The 25,857-nt window shown below is 30.3% G+C and overlaps 1 protein-coding gene across 16 annotated transcripts in view; it reads right to left on the bottom strand.

Annotated features, from left to right (window-relative positions):
- Positions 1-54: 54 nt before the first annotated feature.
- LOC143225329 (transmembrane protein adipocyte-associated 1 homolog) overlaps positions 55-25,857 on the bottom strand; it is a 39,420-nt gene continuing 13,617 nt past the window's right edge. For 6 of the 16 annotated variants that reach the window (XM_076454518.1, XM_076454515.1, XM_076454519.1 and 3 more), the window contains 11 exons: positions 23,851-23,983; positions 23,043-23,150; positions 15,013-15,085; positions 13,907-14,001; positions 13,536-13,640; positions 11,182-11,298; positions 10,645-10,705; positions 10,178-10,279; positions 9,247-9,329; positions 5,552-5,681; positions 55-3,450 (listed from right to left, as the gene is read on the bottom strand). In XM_076454518.1, the coding sequence (XP_076310633.1) occupies positions 9,247-9,329; positions 10,178-10,279; positions 10,645-10,705; positions 11,182-11,298; positions 13,536-13,640; positions 13,907-14,001; positions 15,013-15,085; positions 23,043-23,141 (735 nt within the window). In that variant the 5' untranslated portion in view covers positions 23,142-23,150; positions 23,851-23,983 and the 3' untranslated portion in view covers positions 55-3,450; positions 5,552-5,681. Of the gene's footprint in view, positions 3,451-5,551; positions 5,682-9,246; positions 9,330-10,177; positions 10,280-10,644; positions 10,706-11,181; positions 11,299-13,535; positions 13,641-13,906; positions 14,002-15,012; positions 15,087-23,042; positions 23,151-23,850; positions 23,984-25,857 lie in introns of all 16 variants that reach the window. The other 10 variants (XM_076454523.1, XM_076454525.1, XM_076454521.1 and 7 more) reach the window with 9 other exon arrangements.

Here is a 25,857-nt window from a genome sequence, read left to right as displayed (position 1 = left end):
TGTTTTGTTTCAACTGCTTGCTTATGTCCAGAGTACAAAATATCGAACAATAAATTACAATTCTCTATAATTTTTATTACAACTCTTAAGACACAATAACATACATACATATACACACAAAAAAGTAAAAAAAATATACTGACAAATATTGATTGCATTTCTTTCAGATAACTTATTTTTAACATAAATATTTGAAAAATAAATAATTATACAGTTACTTCAAAAACACAGCATTGGTTGGGGTTCTATAGTATCACTAAAGCTATCACAATTATTCTGTTTGAGTTTCTTTCATGTCATTTTGTAAGAAACCCATTACACTTAACTTTAATGCATTTCAAATTTATCCTTCTTAATAATAAACTTTTTCCTGCATGGAAATCTTAGTGTATGTAGACACACACAGACACTGCCTTATTTAGTGCATAATTGTATTGTCAAGTAATATATTCTTTATAAATAATTTTAAAATAAGTTTTAAAAATATCAATGGTTACCAACACACTTGGGGAATAAAATACTTTAAATCCATCTATTATTGACTGCTTTACTTAATTTTCCGAATTAAAACAAACCTCTCTCTCTTAACTTTACCTCTCAAAGCTTAAAACCAAAAAGTGAACATTTTTAAACCACAAAACCAGCAATAAAATTATATTAAGCCTAAAAAATATACATTTCATACAGCCATTACCTGATCCCTCAAATCTATATACCACAAAAAGATTAAACAGTTTCAGAAATGCAACATTCCATTATTCTTAACAGGTGTGTGTGAACAGTTTATAATTTTAAACATACATTTTAAATCATGAAAAAAAAGCACTATGTGTATGTGAATAATGGCTTTAGTCAAAAATACATTTTTTATTATGGTTACTATATTATCACACATACTGCATTATACACATCAGCATTTAAATATTTTGCTAAAGAAGTAATACCTTTTCAAATAAAAATAAACCCAGCACATTTTACCCAGTTAATCAGAATTTGTGTTGACTAAAAGCAGATCCATTGCACTGTTTCAGGTTTTCAATTAGTCAATTTTTTTAACTTGTTTCTTTATGACTTTTGCATGATATTATATGTAATATAAACAATAAAACCAATACACTAATAAGCACCGATATACCATGTCTGAAATATTTAAAAGTATGCTTGATCCAAATAGCAAATATGTATAAAATATATGGCCAACATTGCAAAAATTCAACAGTTTTGGATATAACTTTATATACACATTTTTATACTAATAATTATCTCCAAGAAACTTGTACATACTGTAAACAAGAACGTAATTTAGCATCATCATAACTCAGTTCACAATGGTATAGGGAATTTCACAATCAGTCCAACAATGGAACCAGTGAATGTTAAATTACACGGCAAACCTCATCAGTTCTTTTATATACAAGTGATCTTATGGACTGTGTTTAAAGTTAAACTAAAGTCAAACTTATCTCATAAGGTGATCAAAATTAACTATATAATTGTTTCAATTGCTTTTATGCATCTCAGAACATGAGTTAATCCTACCTTCTTTGAAATTTCCCATACTAGAATTACTAGAATTAATTATAATTACTTTCTTTTTCATCCTGTAACATGTGGTTAAGTTTATATTTTAAGAAAAGAGATTAACTGATATAGAATTGGCTATCCTCATAACCTTTACCATCTACATTAGTATACAACTTAATACACACATGCAAAAAATCCAAATTGAGCTGTTGATTACAAGGTCATTAGTTGAGTTGAAATACAAACCACCAAAAACAAAAATTCACACTTGACTTACATACATATACAAGATTTGCAAAGTGAAAAGTTAAACAGCAAATGCTGATAACTGACTCATTTGAAAGATGTACCTTCCTTCTTCAGGAATAAGTTGAGATTGATCCTAAAATATAATACTTTTGGTAAACCACCCTCAACAAAAGTGCTGGATAACAAAAAAATCTTGCCATCATAACATTAAATTCTGGTGTGAAGAAACACATGGGGAAATGTGCAAAACAGTATGGAGAGAAAAGAATTTTAAAACATGAGGAAAATACTTGTCTAGAAACACATACCTGATTAAAAATAAAGTTAAAAGGAGACAAAAAATATAAATATTTTTATATGTAAAAGTAGCTTGATATACCTTTATGTAAATAAAGACAAAATATCCTAACTTTTCATTCAAGATGAACTAAAAATGAACGGTTGAAGTCGCAGATCCACAAATCTAGTTTAATTACACAAGAATGTGTCTATAAAGTGACACTCAACATGTTTCCCATCTCTATCTGTTTTATATTTAAATCTATTTCACACTTAGGAGACCCATATTACTGATGAATTAGACATGCTGGGAAAATAAACGGACCTTATTTTGAACATTTATAAAATATTTATGGTTTTCAAAACATTATGTTATTTTATCTAATGGAAATATTGTAACAATTCTTACGATGCATAAGCCAAACGACATTATGGAATGTAGGGAACCATTCTGGTGATGTAATAATGTATTTTGTTAAGTGTGATCACAGCAATAACATCCACTCTGTGCAAAACATAACTAACCTTACCATGGTCAAAAACATCTTTAGAAATTTCTGTACGAAAACAGTAGGAACTGCTTCAAAATGAAAGTTTTCCAGTTTGTTTGTTTTTCAGGAAATTATAGCATAAACTTGAAAGTCTGTATATCTTGAAGGAACATTAAGAAAATTGTATTTCATAAATATATAACAATCATACACAAAGGAAAATGTGAAATATATTTACAGATTTAAACTTCTGAAAACAAGTGCATATTCTTGATAACGAGAAACCCATTCAAAATAAAAATGTATCTCAGAGCAGCTGGTAGGGGTTATTAACACTTACTGATAAGCAAAGAACAACGTTTTGACTTCTAGGTCATCTTCAGGTTAACAAAAAGATATTAACCTGAAGATGACCCAGGAAGGTCGAAACGTTGTTCTCTGCTTATCAATAAAAGTGTTAATACCCATACTGATCATTCCGAGATACAAACGCATATTACTTTTTCTATACTGAAACGTCTTTCTTATGCACATCTGTAATTAAGAAGCTATGTTAAAAACTGAATGAATTAGACACTACTGACATTAAATAGTTTATCTTTCTAAACATTTTAAATATATACATTTGAATCATAATCAACAATCTTTTATCACATATAAAATATAATTCCAAGAAAAGTATTTATATTTTTTTCCTATGAAGTTTAGAAAGTCAAGGGGAGAGATCACTTGTTCTTTTTGACACTGTTGCTTCCTGTTCATGGTTACATGGTCATGAGCTGTTAATGCTTTCTTCACTAGTATTGTTATCACACCATACAAAACTCTCAGGAGACTGGAGTGAGTGAATATACAAAGGATTGACACTGGCTACATTGAAGTGGGTGCTGTCAAGCAGGTACTTGTCCTGGAATTATATTAAAAACAGTCCTTACCCATAACTCTCTCTCTCTCTCTCAGTGCATAATTAAACACATAATGCATATGTAATTATATTAAAAAAACTGTGCTCATTTGCATAGACAAATAAAACTAAAAGGTAATGCAAATATCAGTTTTGTATTATAAACCCAAAGAATGTATTAGCTTCTCACATAGGACAATATCTAAAATACATATGCTTTTGTATTTTGAAATATAATTACTGTATACTGAACCAAAGTTGTCTTCATAAACAAACGCAGAGATCTTACTCAGACAAGCAACAAAACAGTGCTTGATTTTGCTGGGCTGTAATCCTGCATTCACCAGTTTCTTATGGACTAATAATACTTGTATGTTTTCAATAACCAACTTGTTCATGGGCTATGTGAATTTATATATGAATATGGCATATGTACTTACCACAAATAACATCAATGACTTGGTTCTAAGACGTTTTAACTGTAAGTGGGTGTTCGTTGTTCTAAAACAAATTAGTTAAACACTTGCAAATGATAACATATCATAAAAGGTTAGTTGGGTCATTGATTTGTACAGGAGTCTATAGAACATCATTGGCTATTTTCCATTTACAAAGAAACCATTTTTTTAGAACTCCAAGTAATACTTATCGCAGAAGTTGTGCGAGAATATAGCACCTATCTTAGAGCTGTAAACAAACTATATGAAGTATTTATATGGTATTGTTAAATTTGAACATAAAAATATTTTCATTTTAAACCACGAAAAAGCAAACAACATTGCTAACTTTCATATTATGGTCTTCAATTTACATACATATATTTAATGACACAATAAACAACCATGCTTCTTGAGATGCTGAAATAAAAAATAAAACTGTAAAGTTCATAAGAAATTACACATCAAAATGCACTGAATACATTAACCTAACTCAGATCAGCTTGATACACTGATTCCATAGCATGTAAGAGAACAATAGCTGGTATTTTACAGGGTCCTAAATAAGTCAAGGAAAACATCCAGTAATGATTTATCTCCATGTAGGTTGTTCCAGAACAACAACTAAACATATCCTGATTCTGTAACTTGTCAAGGAACGTCAGACAAACCTGTTCACATTATGTAATATATTAAGGAATATCAGCCATTACAGTACTATATACACAAACAGTATACACTGCAGCATTATAAATACAAACAGAATTGTAACATCTTAAAAAGTCAGATGGATCATGGCCAGTGAAGCAGTTTTACAATAAACATGTTTTGCTGTCGACTAAACTTAATCGTTTTTTTTAATACACTAATGGTAGTGATTCAATAAAATTATATTTAAATGAATATTGTATCAAAGAACACAAATTAATAGCATGTGAAAACAGACAACTTCCCCTAATTACCATAGCTTTTCCAGCTTTCTAATTATGTGACAAGAGCTGTTACAAATTCATCCAAGCTGGTTATTATCTTTCCCATGGGAATTAAGTTTTTACTAACAGTGAAAATGAAAATTTTTCATTAAGAAAATAACACAATACATTATCTGATAGATGAAATCCTTGACTTCCTATTGACTATATCTGATACAGAACGAAACATGAGATGTATTAACAAATCCTGAAAAAGATAATGTGACAGGTAGGTGTGACAAAATGCATCTAATTTTCTATTTCGTGGCTGTGTAACTGAATAAAATTGAAGGCTATAAATATTATGGTTGGTCTGAGCAGTGGTGAACTTACAGCAAGTAGTTTATGTTAAAATTCATACTTATTGAAAGAGTGGTTAACAAAACAGAGAAGAGAGGATGCCTTGAGAAAATATATCCCATTCCTCACACTAGGGAATATTTAGGATTTTTTTTGTTACATATTACATTACATACTCTTAAAATACAAATTATTAGCTATAATTTTGTACTATACCAACTGGCATAACATAAACAAACAGTAGTTTAATAAACTTTTGAATGTAAGTCACTTAAACTTCATGACATGCATTGTAAATGATACCCAGCCAGAGTTAACCTAAACTAACTGACATCATAAATGCTTTACATTAATAATGAAATTTACATATTAAAAATGTATTTCACAAAGACTTACCTGACAGATATAATCAGTATCACTTTTCATAGAAGAACAGGAGAGATGATGAGGCAGGCTGACACTGTCATCTTCTGCTACATCATCTATCTGAGCCTTATAAGAAAAGAGTATATTTGGCTGGGATATTCTGTAGAAAAATAGAGAGAGAAAAACAAGAGTAGATATCATTTATGTTTTTTATTTATTTAAGCTATAACTGCTTCCAACCAGCAGAACAAGGCATTGAGAGACTTATTATAACACTTGTCACCATTATGATGTAACACTACAACATCCCTCTCTTACAGAAAAGTTAAAACAACTCTGACAGAAGGTATCATAAGTCACATGAAACAGATGTATAACAACAGAACCACAACCGGTTTTTCTACTAATGTGAGAGAATTAAATGTATCATAATTAAAATATACGAGTTATATGAAAGGAAACAGAATAATTAAATCACTAAATGCAAATAACAGACACAAAATGTGGATACACACACACATCGTTTACACATTACATAATATTACACACACATAAAAGTACAAAACACTGGTATTTCAGTTGATATCATGAAAAATGTATGTAGTACATTTTGCTAACCATGAAGCTCCAGTGAATTCGGGGTTGAGAGTCCCCTCTGTGTTAGCTTATGTGGTCTTGTAATTTAAAACCAGTCTGAGGCAGTTACTGCACAGGATCTTATAGCCCATATTGGACTAAATATTGTTGTTAGTTCTTGTTGTTGCTTTTTTTTAAATAAAAAATTCTCAAGTCACTTGCACAACAAAATAGGGGAACTTAAATTAACTTCTGAAGTTACTGGATCATCAGTTCGGTGATTTCCTTCAGATAGGCTGTTTCTTCACAATGTACATTAAATTCTCACAAGTTGTAAGGTACCAACAATGGTTTCATTGTTATATACAACTGTTTGCCTATTAAGTAGCATCTTCAAGTAACATTCTATCAACAGTTGTCTCCATACTTTCAGTGGTAATTTTTCCCTGATTAAAATCATCTTTACAGTCACTAAAACAATGAATAAAGTTTTTCTTCATTACTAGTTGGTGTCAATACCAATTAATTCTCTTTACTTAACATTTTCAAGTTATCCAAAGATACATTAGATATTTTTGAGTAATAGAGCAAAATACACAGATAGCCTCAACCCTCAACATCAAGTATACCTATTCGACTGAATAACAGAATTTAAACATTTACTTGTAGAGAGTGCCCACAACCTCAAGCATGGAGTACGGTTCTACAATAAAGAGATACAAAACAAAAATCATTTTATGCTGTCCAGGCACACTAAACCACTAAGCCAAGCCTATCCCCTATTGCTTAATATTTAAACACATAAAAAAAAGTGTCATACAAATAGGAAATCTTAAATAAATCATCCTTCACTTCAAATAATTTTTGAGTAAAACTTTAACATTACACAAAATAAAAATATAGATCCTAAAGTTAACAAATGTCTATCTGGAACAGATATTTTGGCTCAATACACTTCAGATAAAGTTTGAGTGATTTTTTTAATTGAAATAAAACTTACAAAAGAACAAAGCTTAAACTTCACAGTTTACCATGTGATTTACTTCTTTAATTCTAAGCTTCATCACTATATTACAATATGCATATACTAAATGCAATGAAAATACCAAGAATACATTAATTAATTTGGACTGTAAAGTTTAGCATTTTAATTAGTGCAAAAAATTAGGTTATTTTCCAATAAATTATGTCAACATAAAAAAAATTCCAACAACAATAATTATTTTTGTATGATCAACAGCATGACCAAATAAGTTTATAAAGTATATCGAACTTTTCTAACAATCTTAAGATTATAAATATGCTAAGCCTAGCAAGATCATACATCACATGAAATTTTTCAATTGTGGCACTTAAATAAATTTTCTGAGTTTGGATCAGAAATTCCCAATAAACAAAAACGTTTCACACTAACCAGTTTTTGAAATAGAATAGCTTATGAAACAATTAGCCTAAACAACATAAAATTCTTAAATATAACCTATAATAAGACATCATTTAATCCAAGAATTAAAAATAATGTCCTGAACTAGATACCAAGTTATAGAAGGTTGTTCAACCAGTATGCCTTATGTCCAAATATGTAAAGTTTTAAAGGGCAAATGAGATTAAAAGAACAAAAATAAAAATATAAAAATATATAATAATTGCTTATTATAGTCATGCATAATGTAATCTTTCAATTTTTAAAATAGGCTAAATAATAAAAAATATATATGATATTTATATTTCATATTTGAAACAACAGTTATTACATTAGGGAATATCTCAGACCTCACAGTCTGGTGGAAAAATAGATCTAGCAAACAAGAAATTAACATTCTAAAAAATCCCATAATAATATAACAAAGAATTAAAATTACAGGCCTGTCACAAAGTCTGTGTAGAATTGAAGTTTGTTTAAAATGTGTGTGTCTGTATAAACAACAAATTAAAGGAGATTAGTAATTTATTATGAGCATTTTTGTGTCACAACTGTGGTGGTTGACCAACTAATGGGCATCATTTAAGCTTTGTTCCGAGTAAAAAAGTATAATATTTGTTTATTTTATACAAAACACACACTTCAGTGTGAAAATTACCCTTTTAAATTAAAGTATGGTAGTGACATAGGGTGTGAATATATACAAGTATCAGCGTGTAAAGTGTAAACTGTTGAGTACTGTTTTATATATGTATAGAATATATAAAACTAGATGTATATTTAATTCACACCCAGGGTGTGAATATACAAGTTTCAGCATTCAAAGTGTAAACTTTTGAGTACTGTTTTATATATGCATAGAGCACAAAGAAACACTATAAGAAATCCATACAGAATTTGAACCAAATACTCACACAAGACAATCCATCATAAAAAGATTAAAACCTAATTAAATGATTGTTAAACATTTGTCAATAACATTAATAACCAAAAATCTTTCTAAGGTAACACAGGCTTCACATGAAACTGCTTGTTTGTGTGTTTTCAAACCTTCTCATAAAGTTACACGGGCTGGCTTGTGATGCAGAGACATCCCTAATTCTCAACTGACAGACTAACAGGTAAGGAAGGTAGATGACTGACAGTTGGGCTAAACTAAGTTAACAATGTTTTTATTTTGCTCTTATTGTGAAATAGTATTGCACACAAACTACCAGACAAAGTGCAAAACATATTCTATTACCCAATTTCAGGGTTAGTTAGCAACTTATCAATAACTAATAGTTCTATTTCTATTTGCATCTTTACAAGGAATTAACAAAATATGAAATAATACCCATGTTACCAAACATACAAGAGGCTGCCAATAAAGACCAAAATTATTCATAAAACTACACCAGTTATTTTCCTTGAAAAACAAAAGAAACTAAAATTTTGGTAGCTACGTACAATAAACAAACAATAAAGCAAAGTTACAGAAATTAAGGCTTAATATAAATTATATCAACCTTATGGCAAGTCTCCAAAATAATATATATCTTCTCTACTTTTTTTTGTTTGAAAAAGTTAACTTTAGTAAAGAAAAAAATGACAAGTATTTCTTATAAGGTTAAAAAAAAAAGTACATTTTTGGCACAACTATTAGTAGCAGTAACAACTGGAGAATTATAATACATGCTTCACTTCATATGCAGTATTTTATCAACTAATTCAAATGGATACTCACCTAAAAAATTCCAGCCAGAAATGTCCAGCACACCAATGGAGTGAAGGATATAAAATAGATATAGGTTGTAACATCCACTAAACTAAAGTTAAAAAATACTATTCAATACCAAACAAGCTTAAATCACTTAAATAATAAATTAATTAACCAAACGAGCAACAACACACAAGAGGAAAAAAATAATAAAAATGACCTGCTAATAACTAATCACTTGAAGAAAGAGAAATATACAAACTGAACAAAATTCTGAAGCATTTTTTTCAATACTCATGATATAACAGTAAAATTTTTCTTCTGTTTGAATTTCAGAAGATTTGATAAATTATAGTTTATTTCTTTGATTAAGAACTTAGTCTTCTGTCTTTAGTAACCATTCAACATTTATGAACTAAGAATAAAACTTACAAATCACAGAAATAATAGTTTTAGTTCTACTACCAATACATAAACAAATTATTTGTATTTTGTAGTTATGGCAACAGTTACTAATTTTACATTGTTGACCAAAGTAAAGGCTGCCCACAACTTAAATTCAGAGTGGAGAAGGGCATTTTGTGATTTCACACGTATCTGAATTCAGCTCTGAATTACAGAACTTTATCAGAGCTCAGTAAAAATTTGTTCCGTTAATTTAGTAACAACAATACAATTCCATTATATAATTAAACCTACATATAATAATACCTATGAAAGGGAGTCTTCCCTTTTATAAATAAACATTCTGTTGCAACAATAAATATTGTAACAAATAAACTGAAGCGATTTATTCTTCACAACAATCCCTCTATTATAGTTGAAATAAAAACATTACAAACTAAAGACCTAATAGTTTAACTTGTATGCCAGACTTTTATCATGAAACCAGAGCTACACAAATAATGAACTTGACTTTCTATTTTGTATAATTATTTTGAATGTTTCTCTACTTATCAAATTCCATCAATTTCTCCATAATAAATTGAGCCACTGCCCACAGCCTGGGTAATGTTCAATAAAGCCAAAAACAACACATACCAGTAAAAGGACTTTTTGGCTGTAAGCAGCAACAATAACAGTTGAGTTATTGTGACTTAAAAAAGGTCAACTTTTTTAAGTTAATATAAAATTAAAAAGAAATTACATAAATAAAACTAAGTGAAACTTTGTTGTAGTAGAGAATGGACTACAATTCAGTAATTCAAACTACAAACCCACTAAATCCAAACAAAATGAAGTTTAACTAATCAGCAAAAATAAGCTAAAAAAATGCCATAATACATGTTCTTTTTTTCAGTTTCTGTACATCAGAAAAATCTGATATGATTTGAGTGTATTATTCTTTACACCTAATGACTGCTATTGAAACAGATGAATGTGTTAAATCCACACTTATTTTCATATCAAACTTGTAATACTTACAGGGAAGATCCAATCTTTCCCTTAGTTTCGTCCATGGCAGAATAAAAATCACAATATAAACCTGTAGAATGAAAGGTAAAAACAAACACATATAATTGCTTGATGCTAAAAACATTAAAAATAATTAAGTATTAGTAATAATCAGGTTTCACACATACCAATAGGAGAGTGCAAATAAACTCTGTCAGTAAGAAAAGTGAGAACTGTTTCTTTAGAAATAAATTTTATTTTAAACCAATAAAGACTTTTATTCAACAAAACAATGACGTCAATGATAGATCAGTGTTAGCATTGATTAAAAGTCTTTGTTAAAATATTTTTACAGAAACATCATCTTCATTCCTGATGATATATCATCAAACAAGCTTCTCCTAACCCTAACTCAATAACTGCTAATACAGATTTTATTTGCGATTTATTTATTTACAGTCAAGTTTTATTAATTTCCTAAATTCCATATGCAGTTTGCTGTGATTAATACTCAATTTCAGTTACTTAATATTCAAATAACATGAGAAGGTTTTCCCAAATACTCACTGCAGCAAAAATAACAGAACTAATTGACCAAAACAGCATTCTTCCATGGGTAAAGATATCATAGTCTTTGTGAGCAACGTGGAAGTCTTCATCTGGTACCACTATCTCTAATGCTCCCTAAAGAAACAAAACTGAAACTAAAAATGTGTGTATATGTGCACTAATACAGAGGCACAAGTGCATGCACACTTACAAATAAGTTGATTTACACTTGTAATACAGTACAATTATTACAATATTTAGAATATAAGAAAACCTCACACTAATCTGTAACAAGTATTGAATATTACTAGACCTAGTGTCATCACTGATATATATTACAGTGGTAAGATACACACCAATTTCTGTTAGCTTTTTACCTCACAAAGAGAGTACACTTCTGGTTAAATGTGAGCCAAAAGATATCACAAAACAGACGTTAATAAGAGAATACTTCATGAAACTATATTCAGGATCTAAAGAATAGAGTCAGAGAACATTAAAATATCAAAAATTTCTAAAGTCAAACTGATACATACATCTGATTCTACTACGTTAACTCTCTCGTTATGGGCTCAGTGAAAGTGGTCAAGTTTATGACCCAAAATTGACCTTTATATTTCCCATAATAGAAATTTTAATCTTTTTTTTTGTATCCTCACAAATGTTGAAAGCTTCCAGCAATTACTCTCATTTATAGACAAACAAATGTGAATTTTTAATAAAGTATTTTCACAGAACATTTCTCCATGAAAATAGTCAAAATGTTAACTGCCCCAAATGTGAAGCGGTTCTAATAAAGTTTTAATTTTTTTTTCATCAGAAAAATCTAAAGTTCTACTCATGTAATCTATTAAGCCTCCTAAATAACTTTCAAACTTCTTTTTTCAGTAAATCTGTTGTTTTCTCAACTGCAATTTCATATCACCTTGGTCAGTTTGACCAATCTCATAACCACAAAAAAAAACTAAAGTACCCTTCTTAATTTTACAATAATTTCAAATTCAAACACAAAACTACACTTGTTTATTCAAATAGCTTTAAATTTGTGGCAATATGCATCTGTTTATACTTAAATTTAGTTTTATTGCCCTTTGAACTGTAACTAATATTCTTGCCATAAAATTTGTAAATCACTTTGTGATTGTGTAACTTATGATACCAAGTTACATAATGCATGAGCTCCTCATCTGTTACTCATAAATGTCTCATAAAAATTTATTACTAATATTTATTTTTACCTAATCTACCCTAAAATGTTTCTAATTTTTACATTTTAGAAAACAGACAACACCCCACAACTATCACAGTTTTCTGGATTTTTAACTGTAATAAGAGCCATTAAAAATTCATCTAAACTCTTCAGTGTATTTTCAATGAGAATAAAGGTTGAACTGGCAATAAAATGGACAATTCTCAAAGATATGTAAACAAATTTAGAGAAGAATAACTACCTAAAGAGAAAATGTCTCAGGTCTCATTCTAGGAGAAATTCAGTATTTAGTTTAATATTACTGAATGAAGAACTTATAAAAAGAACTTAAAGACTTGTATAATGTTAAAATTTAAATTATTAGCTTAATTAAATTTTTATTGTAACCTAACAGAACCTCACAATATATGTACAAAAAGATACTTGTAACAAAAGTGTTACATAAACCAAGCTTAGTTATAACAAAAAAAAGTTTTAACTCCTACTAAAATATAGATAAGAAATTTATTACAAACAAAATATAAAATTCATAAAAAAATGAAATTTCACTATTAAAAATGAAACAAACATATTATTTACTGTTAAAATTAAATTTTACCTGTATCGTGCACTTAATAGCTTGCTTGGAATGAATAACATCTACTTGTTACAATATTGTTTTGTAGGCCTACTTATCACCATACTGATTGTTATAGGCATTTGTTGCCTTAAGTTTTGATTAGGTAACTTGGTTTTGCTGAAGTAATATTAACCAGCACTTATTCAATTAAGCTTATAAAATTATATCCTTAAGTAGTGTAATGTTAGACAGCTGTAAATATTTATACTTTTTAAACTCTTAAGTTATAAGTAGATCTAAATATCTGTTTACAACTTACAGCTCTAGTCACGCAGTTTTATCTAGACCTACTTAGTAGTACAATTCTTCCTACTTCCAGTTACAAACACCTGTAACTGTCCCATACTTGTAATTAAACAGTCTTGTTTCACAAAATATAATTAGCTGATACTCAAATACTTGGTTTTTAATTCGATGAAATTGTGAACTAAACAAAGCTTAAAAGCATTTATGTGGAAGTGAAAAAACTTTATGTAACAAAGACACAGATTTCTCATCAATAGCAGACTTTACAGTTTAGAAATTACAATGCAAGCAGTTTACCTGTGTACTGGAATAGGCCAGTGAGATAAAAAACGTGACTATCAGAACCCACTTGATACTTGTGTTACTATCCAGGTGTCCTAAACAAGGATGGATTTCATATATCTGTAACCATGTTATAATTAATAGTAATATACAGAATTACCACTTTTAAAAATAAAATCAACTGAAAACTCACTCTCTGAAAACACTTATTAAAAGTTTTAGACATTTTTAACTATGATTAAATTACTTCATCACAAAATTATATCAGAATATACATACAGCTAAAATACAATTACGTTATACACAATCAAATTATCTCAAAATTCCAGCATTTAATAGCCACTAGTTAAATTTATAAATAATTGCTATTATATAAGGCTACTCACAATTCCCAAAAACACAGCCTCAAGCCTTTGGACTTGCAATCTTGTCAACATGTATTCAAATTCCTGACACACTGATATATGGACAATGATTATTTCTAAACAAATTGTTTTATCAGATTTCTGTCATTAAACATGTATCTCACTTTTAAATTGGTCTAATTCTAAACATACTTTGGATCAGAATTTTCAACAACTGATCAATAAAAAAAGTTCTATGACAGACATCATAAATTGTAGGGTCCAAAATAATTCATTAAAAACTTTTACTATAATCCTTAATTATTATATTATTAATTTTTACACAAACATAGAACTGAAACTTTGATAACAAAATAAAATATTGAAATAACTACAAAATAATCATCATGCATCTTTTTTAGGCTGGGAAAAATTTGGTGATTTAACCCTTTTATGACAGGCTTAGTATATACTAGTTCATCTACACATTTGCTCACATTAAGTATTTGCACTATAACTTTTGGTACAGTATGTGTATCTTCACAAAACTGGGTGGACTTTTAGTAAAGATTACAAGTATTTCATACACAAAAAAATCAGATTATTAATGAAATATTTTTACTAAAGAATGTGGCAGCCTTCTAACAGATTCAAATGGTCAATAAAACCACTAGGGGGACATTCTAGGCATCAACTGGTTATTCACATGTCATATGTAAGCATCTATAAGGGATTGTTATCAAAAATGAAAAGAGATAAGCAGGACCACTACGTTTGATTCAGTACACAAGCTATATCTCAGCAAAATAAAAAGATACGAGGTTCTTATTTTATAACTAAGCATGTTAATATTAGTAACTTAAGTTCCTAATTTGTACAAAACTGCGCTCCATTCAAGATACCGCTAAAATCTATATTTAAATGTGTTCTTTTAATATTTACTTTTAAGTTAAGAAATTAACTCATATATAACATTAAAGTTTGAATTATAATCTACAATTTGATTCCAGCTTATTGACATAAATTCATCAACAAACACGATGACATGGCCTTTGACCCATGACCTATTACAAAAGAGTTAATAAAACGGAAAACATAAAATCTGTTACAGTGACATTTCATCAAGTTTAACATTCCAATACACTCACCAAATGCTAAACCAAATATAAATACACTGATTTCTGTTGACAGAAGGAAGAAATGCACTACCACCCACAGGACCTGTAAGAAACAAGCAACAAATTATTTTTATTTATGTAGGTAAAGTTAAAAACACAAGATATATAAAAAATATACTACATTTTCCTCCTTTATTGCAGGGTGAGCATTATACAGGGTTTCATTCTATACATTCATTTCTAGTATCAAAAGAAACACGCAAGAAATTGAAATGTTTGTTTTACATGAAAATAAATAAACAAAATGTATTAAAATCATTCTCTCATAATTTCTACAACTTCTCTTGGAACAAATAAGAATTATTTAATAAATTATATGAGTTGCTTTAGGTTGTTACAATTTTTTTTCATGTTTTGTAGTAACATTTTATTATTTGCAAAACATGAAAATGGAAATGCATTTTCCTTGAACACAGACAAGTTTTATGCAGTAAAATATGTAAAGTATATTTACCAGTTACAAGTGTTCGATGTTAACTGTCAGAAAACTGTCCATGAAAGCCTGTTTAAGTAAGTAACTGCCAAACCTTTACAAGTCTATCCAGTTATGTGAAAAAAAAAACTGAAATTTTTTATAGTTTCAAATGTATTTAAGGTAAATTCTTATCTCTCGCAAAACAAATAGGCAGGTCTTTGACAATACTGTCAAAATATTTTTACACATATGCCAAGCCAGTGAATGAGCTCTCATTATTGCATAAAAAGTCTTATGTTAGTGATATAATATAATGAACATCAGACAATAAGGCTCCACCAGTACAAGAGAGGCACAATCTCCTTTTACAGTAATTCTTGTGTGTAAACCAAAACTCATTCTTGGGAAAGTAAAGAAACCCCATGCATGATATAAAAGACTGATTGGTATAGGTAGTAGTATCAATTAATTAATTTGGGTTTGTAATTCACTAATGTTGAGGCAATGGTAATTTCTAGAAAGCCTAAGTAACAGACATATAAACAGCTGTGACCAAAGAAGTAGAAACAGGGTAAAAGTAAAGCCATGTGAAAGAGAAGTTCAGTCATATAAAAGTTAGAAAATGTATAGTTATCCATTGTGGGAGTGAATGGCTTAATAACTGGTATGTTAGAGTGAGATTAACACTTTGAAAGAGATAAGAATATTTTTTTCTTGTCAAAGGAAAACTAACTGAATCTGCCTGTGTAGATTCTGACAAAAGGCAGACAATTACAGAAGGTACAAAAAGCAGATGATTACTGAAAGTTCAGGATATAACTGTTGTAAATCATAGGACAGTGTAAATGAGTTATACATAAATAAAATTTCAATAAAAATAGAGAAAAATAGTTCTGCTTGTCATCTGAATTATAAAATAATTTAATTGGCTTAAGTGGACTTTTGATAAGAAGAGGAGAACTGAGTAGTGTTTAAGATACAATGATGAAAGGAAGCCATCCTTGTATGAAAACACATTAAGGAAAGCAGTTGAGACAGACCCTCACACAACAATACATGCTCTTACTAAATTGAAACTTTACACATATGCTTAATTTGTTTGGAACATTTTTTTATAAACAGGTGGAGTGCATGCTGTTTGTATATCATAAAATTTATCAACAAATCACAGACACCTACTGTAGAAGAATTCCTAGACCAACACATAAATTAATAAATATATATATACTTATGTAAAAAGTAAGTTCCTGGCATTTAATGAACTAGCCAAAATTATGCAGTGGTAAAAAGCAGTAGAAAAAAAAATGTAACAGCAGAAATACGTAGGCCTATATACACACAACTGCAGTAGTGATGCAAATAGTGTAGAGATAACAATTACACTAAATAACCATGTCAACTTTTGATGAATGTATAGAAAGAGGAGAGCATCTTGGGTTAAAAAGACAGTGAACTACAAGTTTGTTAAACTAGAGATAGAAGAGCAGCAACAGAAGAGAGAGAGGAAGAAAGACTGGAAATATATATATAGAAAAAAGAGGAAAGACTGCAAATAGAGAGAATAAGATCACAAATTGAGATTTCACAACTCACCCAGCTGAAGGAAGAAGGACCCAAGAATGGAAATGCAGTTAGATGCAGCTGACCCAAGCTACCCAAATTGTATGAACAGAAAGATGACATAGATGCATTACTGAAGAGATATAAGAGATCTACCCAAAGTCAGTCTGAGACAAAGGCAACTGGGCAGTCTGTCTCAGCCCATTTCTCAAAGAAAAAAGCCTGCAAGTATGTGCAGGCATGATGTCAGAAGAAGCCATGGACTATGACAAATTAAAAGTGGCTTTAATGAAACAAAATAAACTTATCTAAGAACGTTTTTGCCAGAAGTTAAGAAATTAAACCTGACTTTGGAGAAATTGTATTTCAGTTTACAGCATGTCTATGGTGATACTTCATAAGATAGACTGACAGTGCCAAGTGTGACAATAGTTTTCAGGGACTGGCAAACCTATTAGTACATGAACAGTTCATGATCATGTGTTCAAGTGATATGTCACTATTCATAAAGGAGAGGGTACCAAAACACATGGAGAGGATGATGAAATTGGCTGTACAGTATATGGGAGCCCATGAAGTTAATATAACTGACAAGTCCAATAATATCCTGTTAAATTTAAAACTTGTGATGGCTAACCAGAAGAAAGTCTAACAAAGATGACAGGAGGTTAACAGGGAGAGGAGATGCTATGTTTGTTATAAAATGGGACACATTGCAAAGGAGTGCAAGTCCATTATCAGCAAGCAACAGCAGAAATCTCAACATAAAGCAGATGGTGCTATTTATAAAGATATTGCTAGTTAGAAACAAGAAATACATCAGATTCACCATATATGCTGCTGACAGAAGAAATGGAAACAAGAAATACATCAGATTCACCACAAGAAGGAATTGTCATCTATGTAATTGACAAGTGTACATCTAATGATCAGCTGAAGTTAACTAATGGATCAACAGTGTCAGTAGCATTCAGAGCATGTTACAAATATCAAGAGGTGCTACAAAATCACAATATGTGAAGGATATGTTCAGAACAAGAAAGTAAAGGTACTAAGAGACACTGGGTGCAGTGAGAATCAGTCTAGTATCTGATGATCAAATGACAGGCAAGGTATGCCTGTATGTGCTAACTGCTGAGGCAGTGAGAAAGTTATTCATAGAAAAAAATTAAAATGGATATTCAATATCATGTGCAAGACTTTGAGACCATGTGTATGAAGGCATCAATATAATATTAGGTTATTCAGAAATAAATGTCAGAATTCTCACAATGACATTTAGGAGCTGAATAATGAGTAACATATTGTTGGTTGGTTGGTTTAATCTAACGTTCATTGCTTACAAGGTGTCTTAATTATCTGCTGTTTTAACTCTATTCAGAATAAGTTTTGCAACCTCCAAGGCAGCATGAACAACAAGGACTATTGTCTGATTTTCCTCTACAACTTCAAACTAGCACAAAAGCTACATGGAACATCAACCAAGCATTCAGTCATGGATCTATTACTGAATATAAACATACAGTTCAGTGTTGGTTCCAAAGGTTTTGACATGGAGTTGAAAAATCTTGAAGACCACAAAGGACATGAAAGGAAGCCATCCTCAGATGAAAACACATTAAGGTAAGCAGCTAAGACAGACCCTCACACAACAGTACATGAGCTTACAGAAAAGCTATACACAAACAAATCAAGCATTGCCAACCACCTGAGTGCAACTTGAAAGACAAAAAATTTGGACAAGTGTGTTCCACACAAGCTGACTGAAGTTTAACAAAATCGATGTTACAAGACCCATCAAGCATGATGCTCCAAAAATTGAATGAATTGGGAATCAAGGTTCTGCCTCATCCACCTTATTCCCCAGACCTTTCCCCTACAGATTTTCATTTTTTCAAGCACTTTGACAACTTTTTGAACAATAAATGTTTTCAAAACCAGGCATCTGCAGAAGAAGCTTTCAGGGAGTTCATTAACTACAGAAACTCTGATTTCTACAGCAGGGGAATAAACAGCATCGTTACATTGGCAAAAGTGTGTTGAAGTCAATGGTGCTTACTTAGATTAAAGCATGTTTTACAACACTGCTTTATACTTTTCCAAACTTTGCAGTTCAAAAATAACATTTATTTCTGGACAACCTAATACTTGGTGATTGGAAATATAACAGGTACTAAAATGTGTAGAATAAAAACTCTTCACCACAAAAACTTTGGGACAGTGCCCAAGAGAAATTTAACACAAGACAAAGAGGAAAAAAATTTATAAAACAAACAAAGAACTGACTAATAAGAAGAAGACAGGTTGGTTGACATTTTTAGTACAAATCAACTAGGCTAGCTGCACAAAACAACCTGTAAAAATCAAAAGTAAAAAGAGTATAAATTTATAAACTAAATAAAGACCAAAAACCAGATCAGAAAAACAAACAACCTTAAACAGAATTAAACAAACCTATGGCCCATAAAAAGCTAAAATACAATCAAGTTGGACAGTGTCACCCTTACTTATAACAATGTGCAACGTCAGGGATACTCTTAGAAAAAATATGTTGAAAATAATGCTGCCTCTCATGGTCATAATGACAGCAAAATGTGAGCTAGTGTGAACTGAATGTCACAAAAGTTACACATTGGTGGGTCAGATCCAGATAAAAGAAAACAATGAGTTAAAAAACTGTGACCAATGTGTAGCCTAGCCAAGAAAGCTTCTGCCTTCCAATCCTTATAAAAACAAGGTGGCTGGAGAGTAACAGTTGGTTTAACTTAGAACAGCTTGTTATGATGTTCACACCAAGTCGACTGCCAACTAGCATAAAGCTAAGCCTTCAATACATGACTGTAGTCATGAGACAGGCATGACCATGATGGCACCAGAGCCAACAGACTTAACTGTAGTGTCACTGAGCTTGTTCTGAAAATATCAATGTGGTTAGGTATCCAGAAAAACTGGATGGAAACATAAGATAGAGATAAATGGGCCAGTCATTGTTGAATATTGACAAAAATAGGGTGAAAACTAACATTAAGTGATCCAAGGCCAGCAGAGAACTAAGAGAATCAGCGTAAATAGTACAATCAGTGTATTCCATAGTTTCTATATGATTCAACACTGAACAAGTAAAATGTAGAGAGTGCACAGTAAGCAACCACTGATCAACAACAAATTACGTCAGAGAAAACAACTGATTTCACACCATCCATATAAATGGGAATAGAAGAAAGGTTCAAAATTTGTTGAGCACAGAGACGATGGTACTTAAAATTAGGAGTATCTGCTTTTGCCAGACGACTCAAGGAAAGGTCACATTCAGGGATAGTAATTAGCTGTGATTGGATGGGCTGATCATTAGGGACAGCAACATCATCCAATAACAGATCCACTTCTACCAGCTGTGCCTGAATGTGAAGGCCAAAAGGAAGAATGGCAGACTGACTATTCCAAGAGAGCATAACCCCATGAGGAAGGAAGACACAATCCTGGGTGGAACACTATGATAAGTATAGAAGAGTGATAGCATAATACAGAGAAAGTTGCAAGTGGCAGAAGTGAAGAAGAGGTTCATGGGACTCAGTGCATAAACTCTGGTCTAAAGAAGTGCAGAAAGCCACTGTGCAGAGCCAAAGTCCCAGATGGTGAATGGGATCCAACATCTTCAAGGCAAAGGTCCTGGCAGAACTACAGACTAAAGCATCATAGTCCAGTTTGAATCAAATGAGGGCACAATACGTGTTGAGCAGAAAACATTGATCCATGCCCCAAAAAGTGGGAGAAAGGACAGAGAGGGTGCTTGGTGCTCTTGTACACTTGACTCTTAGCCACTTTGAGTGAAAAATCAAAATAAGCTTAGAGTCAAGGATAAGCCCAAGAACTTTGCCTTAGAAACCACAGGAAGAACAACATCACCAATACAGAGGGTAGATTGTGTCTTTAGTGTGTTTGAAGATTCATATTTTTGTAAACCTAAATACATCTTAGTCACTAAGCTTAATAAATTAGTTGCTTATAATTTTTATTATCATTAAACTATACATATAAAACCTAAAAAAATGTGTTTGATATTCTTTATGTGCAAAATTTTAAAAAGCTTCACAACCTATGTCCAGCAGCAACTGAGTTCAAAGGTCATAGAAAGAAGAGATAATTGTTTGCTTTACTCTTGATTTATTACTCTATATTTTAAGAAAAATAAATTTAATAACCTATTTCTAAGTAGTAATAATCTACATACATATATAATAATTGAAATGTGGCTATACATTACAAAATACTAGTCCACTAAAACACAGTCAAGACAGGGAAGACTAAAGATCAGTTTTATATTACTGGATATGTAACCGGAGTATGTTAGCTAAGTATGACTGGAAGTCAATACAATAAAAAAATAATAAATATACAGCATTATGAAACTAAAGCTACTTAGACTAAATATTTGTATTTTTGTAATAATATGCTGTCATTTTCATTATGAAAAAAAACATCATTTATATTTATTTCATAATTTATTTATTATGGTTATGAGGTTAGTCAAGTGAAAGACCCCACACAGTTACAGTACAAAAATAACAAAATATAAGGTCTTACTGAAAATAAATGCTTCAAATGTATTTAGGAAATTTTAGACATCACACAAATAATATCTGAGATTCTGAGGATGAAGAACTTTTTCTTTAATCATAACATCAAATCACTTTGCATTAAAACTAGTAATGAAAGATTCAATATTTTCACAAATTTTCATAAAAATATCTAATTAACAAATCTGATTTTTTGTGTACAAAATACTTATAATCTTTACTAAAATGCCAAACAAACTTTGTGAAGATACACATCAAAAGTTACATGTGCAGATGAACTTGTTTATGTTATACCAAGCCCACTGCAAAAGAATTAAAGTTTAATGATGTAACAAAAATCTTTTGAAAAGTAGCATTACACACTAGGTATTTGTTCTGTTTCTTTGTTTTTGAATTTTGTGCAAAGCTACAGAGGGTTATCTGTACTAGTCATCCCTAATTTAGCAGTGTAAGACCAGAGGGAAGGCAGCTAGTCATCACCACCCACCACCAACTCTTGAGCTACTTTTTTTACCAATAAATAGTGGGAATGACTATCACATTGTAACACCCCCATGGCTGAAAGAGTGGGCATGTTTGGTGTGATGGGGATTCGAACCTGGGACCCTCAGATTATGAGTCAAGCACCCTAACCACCTGGCCATACCCAGCCTATTTGTTCTGAGGACAAGTGAGTAGCATAATATGAAATTTCAATTTCTTAACTCATTTAAATGAATCAGTAAACATAATAAAAATTTTCATTTATCAGATTAACATGTTTATGTACTACAATGCTCATCATCTATCATTGGAAGATTTCAGTTTGAGGGAAATGCTTTTTATTCTCATCACGCTCATCTGATTAGCATTTAATAGTATTCAGTTATAAATGTCAGATGTGTAATTTACTGTGATTGTAGCAAGTATTTTTTATTCCAAGTATTTACACAACTAAGGATTGTATATGTAGGGCAAGTGTATATTAGAGCCAGATAAATGAAAATCATTATCTACTTGTCATACATGTTAAATTGTCTGAAACCTTGGCATAAAACCTTAATTATAGTATATACAATAAACTACATTTAATAAACATATGTTAATCACACACTAACAAACAAACTTATATCAAGTATACATTTATAATCAAGCATGTACTTTAATTAATAACATTCTGAAAAACAATTTCAAAAGTTAATAATTTAAGGCAACGGTTAAAAGAGAAAACTCCAATCTACAAGTGAAATCGATAAAGTTATCAACCATGTTCCAATAATGTGTGAAGTCCTAACACTGTCATATCTTCTAAGTTACTGCTTTCAAATTCAGCATCTCTTAATTACTAATTTATACAGTCTTAAAAGCACTTAATATTTCACAAGAATTAATGCTTTATAAATTCTGAAAAAAAGCTTTAATAATAATACCTTTTCTCAACTTATCAAACAATTTTTGCATGTGTGTACCTTATCAGCCAAGTCTCCAACAAACACAGCTGCATTCACTTTCATAGAAACTATGCAATGGGTCACACTCACAACAGAACTGACAACAACTTGAAACATAAAAAATATCTGTGGTGAAAAAAATTCATTTTTATATGATGAAGAAACATTCATTTATTGATTAAATTTATTTATTATTATTATTATTGGTTAAGTTTATTTATTATTATTATTTAACTTTATGTGCATTTATTATAAATACAATGCTCCTCCTGACAAAAATAACAAAAATATATCCAAATTTATAATAATTAAAATATTTCAATGTAAAAATACTAAATATCTTCGCTTTCACACAACACTAAGGAGCAGACTTCACATAGTTACATGATGGTAATAAGATATTTGAAATAAAATCATTTTAAAATCTGATTTCTGGCCCACCAGAAGGTGCTACAGACAGATATAAGAACACAGAAGTATTAAAATGCTCAACAATCAACATTGTATCATACACAATTAACATTTTATTTAAAAACTGATAAACAATCTTAAAAAGGCCATTTGCATGTTAATCACTGAGTACTTTAAACATTCATATGTTCCCTTGATTTCATCCACAGGAAATGAATTAAAGAAATGGTATCTAGAATTATTCCTTAACGTTCAAGCAATTTAAAAGTGAAAGGTTAACTAAATAACCTAGGTTAACCCTGCCAATTTACAATTAGCAGCTTGTAAATATTAAGAAATTCTTTTAAAAACTAAACAAAAGTGGTTAGTTTTAGAGAATATTCTTATGTCATGATTTTCAAAACAAGAAACTTACCAACAGATAAAATGCCCAAAAAATTGTACTGCTTATAGTTTTTAGTTTAATCCAAGCTCGACTGACATGAAGTCCAAGAAATAAAAGGAATAATATATTGGGGACAAATATAGCCAGGTCCCATAGTCAAACTCTGGAAAAAAATAATGTTTAAATATCTGTGTATTAGTATATTAAACTTGCATATTATTTACAGCACCTACTTAAACACAATACTATAGAAGATATTTTCCTGAACTAAAAATCCATAGTAGTTGATTCTCTAACAATTACAGTACTTTACCTATATAAATGTAATTTTTTTTCTTTCAATAAAGTTTATCTTTGAGAAAAAAACTTTAGCCACAAACAATGCACAATATATAGATTTAATATACATTTCCACTCACAGTAAATCTATTATTTTATATATCTCAGTACAGTGCCTAAATGCACTCCTATTCCATGTGCTGCTACTGATGAATTTGTTCTATGGTATGAGCGGTAGCAGAGGCACATATCCCAAAACATAAATTTAGTACAATAAACAGTTCATTATGCCAAACTTCTCAGCTGAAACTGTCAACACAATAAAACTAATATTACCTTATTATGCTCTAGATTTTATTTATTCTCTATCTGATTCAAAACTTTGTGAGGTAAAGCGATAATAAATCCTAATGAATAAACTGGCATCATTTTAACTCTTATTTAAGTTACTTCAGGGTACCGTATGGTCCATATTCATTAATCCAAAATATTAGATACGTACAATGGAAATTTCTCTTTTTCTTCTTTAATAAAAAAATACTCATAATTAGATTATGCAACTAATTTTAAAAAGGTATTGCTTACCATACCATTGTCATAAAAAAAAACCACCACTGAAGACAAAACATTGTCATAAACATGTAAAGTAATGTTTGTCTGAAATAATAATCTGGAAAAGTGTATACACTACAGCATGGTCCAAATTTAATTTTCATATTTGAAAATGTAATTAGTAAGGAAATACAATCATAACAGTTTTAAACATTCTATAGCCCAGTTCAAACAGTTTTTATTATGTTTTCCTTTCACTCCAATGAGTATTGTTACCCCATAAAAAGGCAAGTGTGCAAGAAAAGACTTAATATGTTATTTGGCTTGCAATCAGTCATGGTGGAGCAGCATAACAATAAATGCCAGTAGAGGAAAGAATTATCATTGGATATCATGTATCACGCATCAACAGCAAACATCATAAAGCTAAAGGCTAGGATAACAGACACCAATGTTAATGTAAGTGTTAAAATGTTGCAGCAAACATGAACCAAAATCAAATATCAGTTACACGTGCTGTGAGTCACTAATAATGCACGTCTACTGGTACATCAATAAAAACTGAGTTTGGCTACAAGATGTTAAAACTTGTATGGTTGTATCTCCTTAGTTATTAAACTTTTAAAATAGGAAAGATCATTTTGGGTTATTCTGTAATATAGTAACAGGTGATTTCAATGAATAATTTTTTTCATTGTTTTTCAAAAATGCTTGAAGTGTAGCTTTAGAGGTCTCAACAGTGTTCCTGTTGTTTAAAATAACAAGAATAAATCTTTCACTGATATTTTATCAATTAACTGCAACTAAATAAAAATTTAAAATAGAATAAAAGTCAAAACTAACAACATTAACTGACATAACAAATTAGAAACTGTTTTATTACTAGAAGTCATCTTCATTTCAACTGGAATATATTCTTATCTTAAAACATGACAATCAAAACCCTCTGTAAATATATTTAATACATCATAGAGTTCAAAAATCACTGAAATCACCACGTATAGAAAAAGAAATAGTTTAAACTAATGTGAAAAGTTTTGGTCAGGTAAACTATGCTATGTGACCAATTATGTTTGAAAAATTTTGAAAAATTTCTTTCCACGAACATAATGCTGCCTTACTACATCAGTTGTTACCAGAGCTAATACAACTTCAAAATACTGATATAAAAATGTTTCTACCTAGTAATAATTTTAACTCTGCAGA

The sequence above is a fragment of the Tachypleus tridentatus genome, chromosome 9 (assembly GCF_004210375.1).
Source record: "Tachypleus tridentatus isolate NWPU-2018 chromosome 9, ASM421037v1, whole genome shotgun sequence".
In the NCBI taxonomy this organism is placed as follows: domain Eukaryota; kingdom Metazoa; phylum Arthropoda; class Merostomata; order Xiphosura; family Limulidae; genus Tachypleus; species Tachypleus tridentatus.
This window is presented reverse-complemented; position numbering and strand designations above follow the sequence as displayed.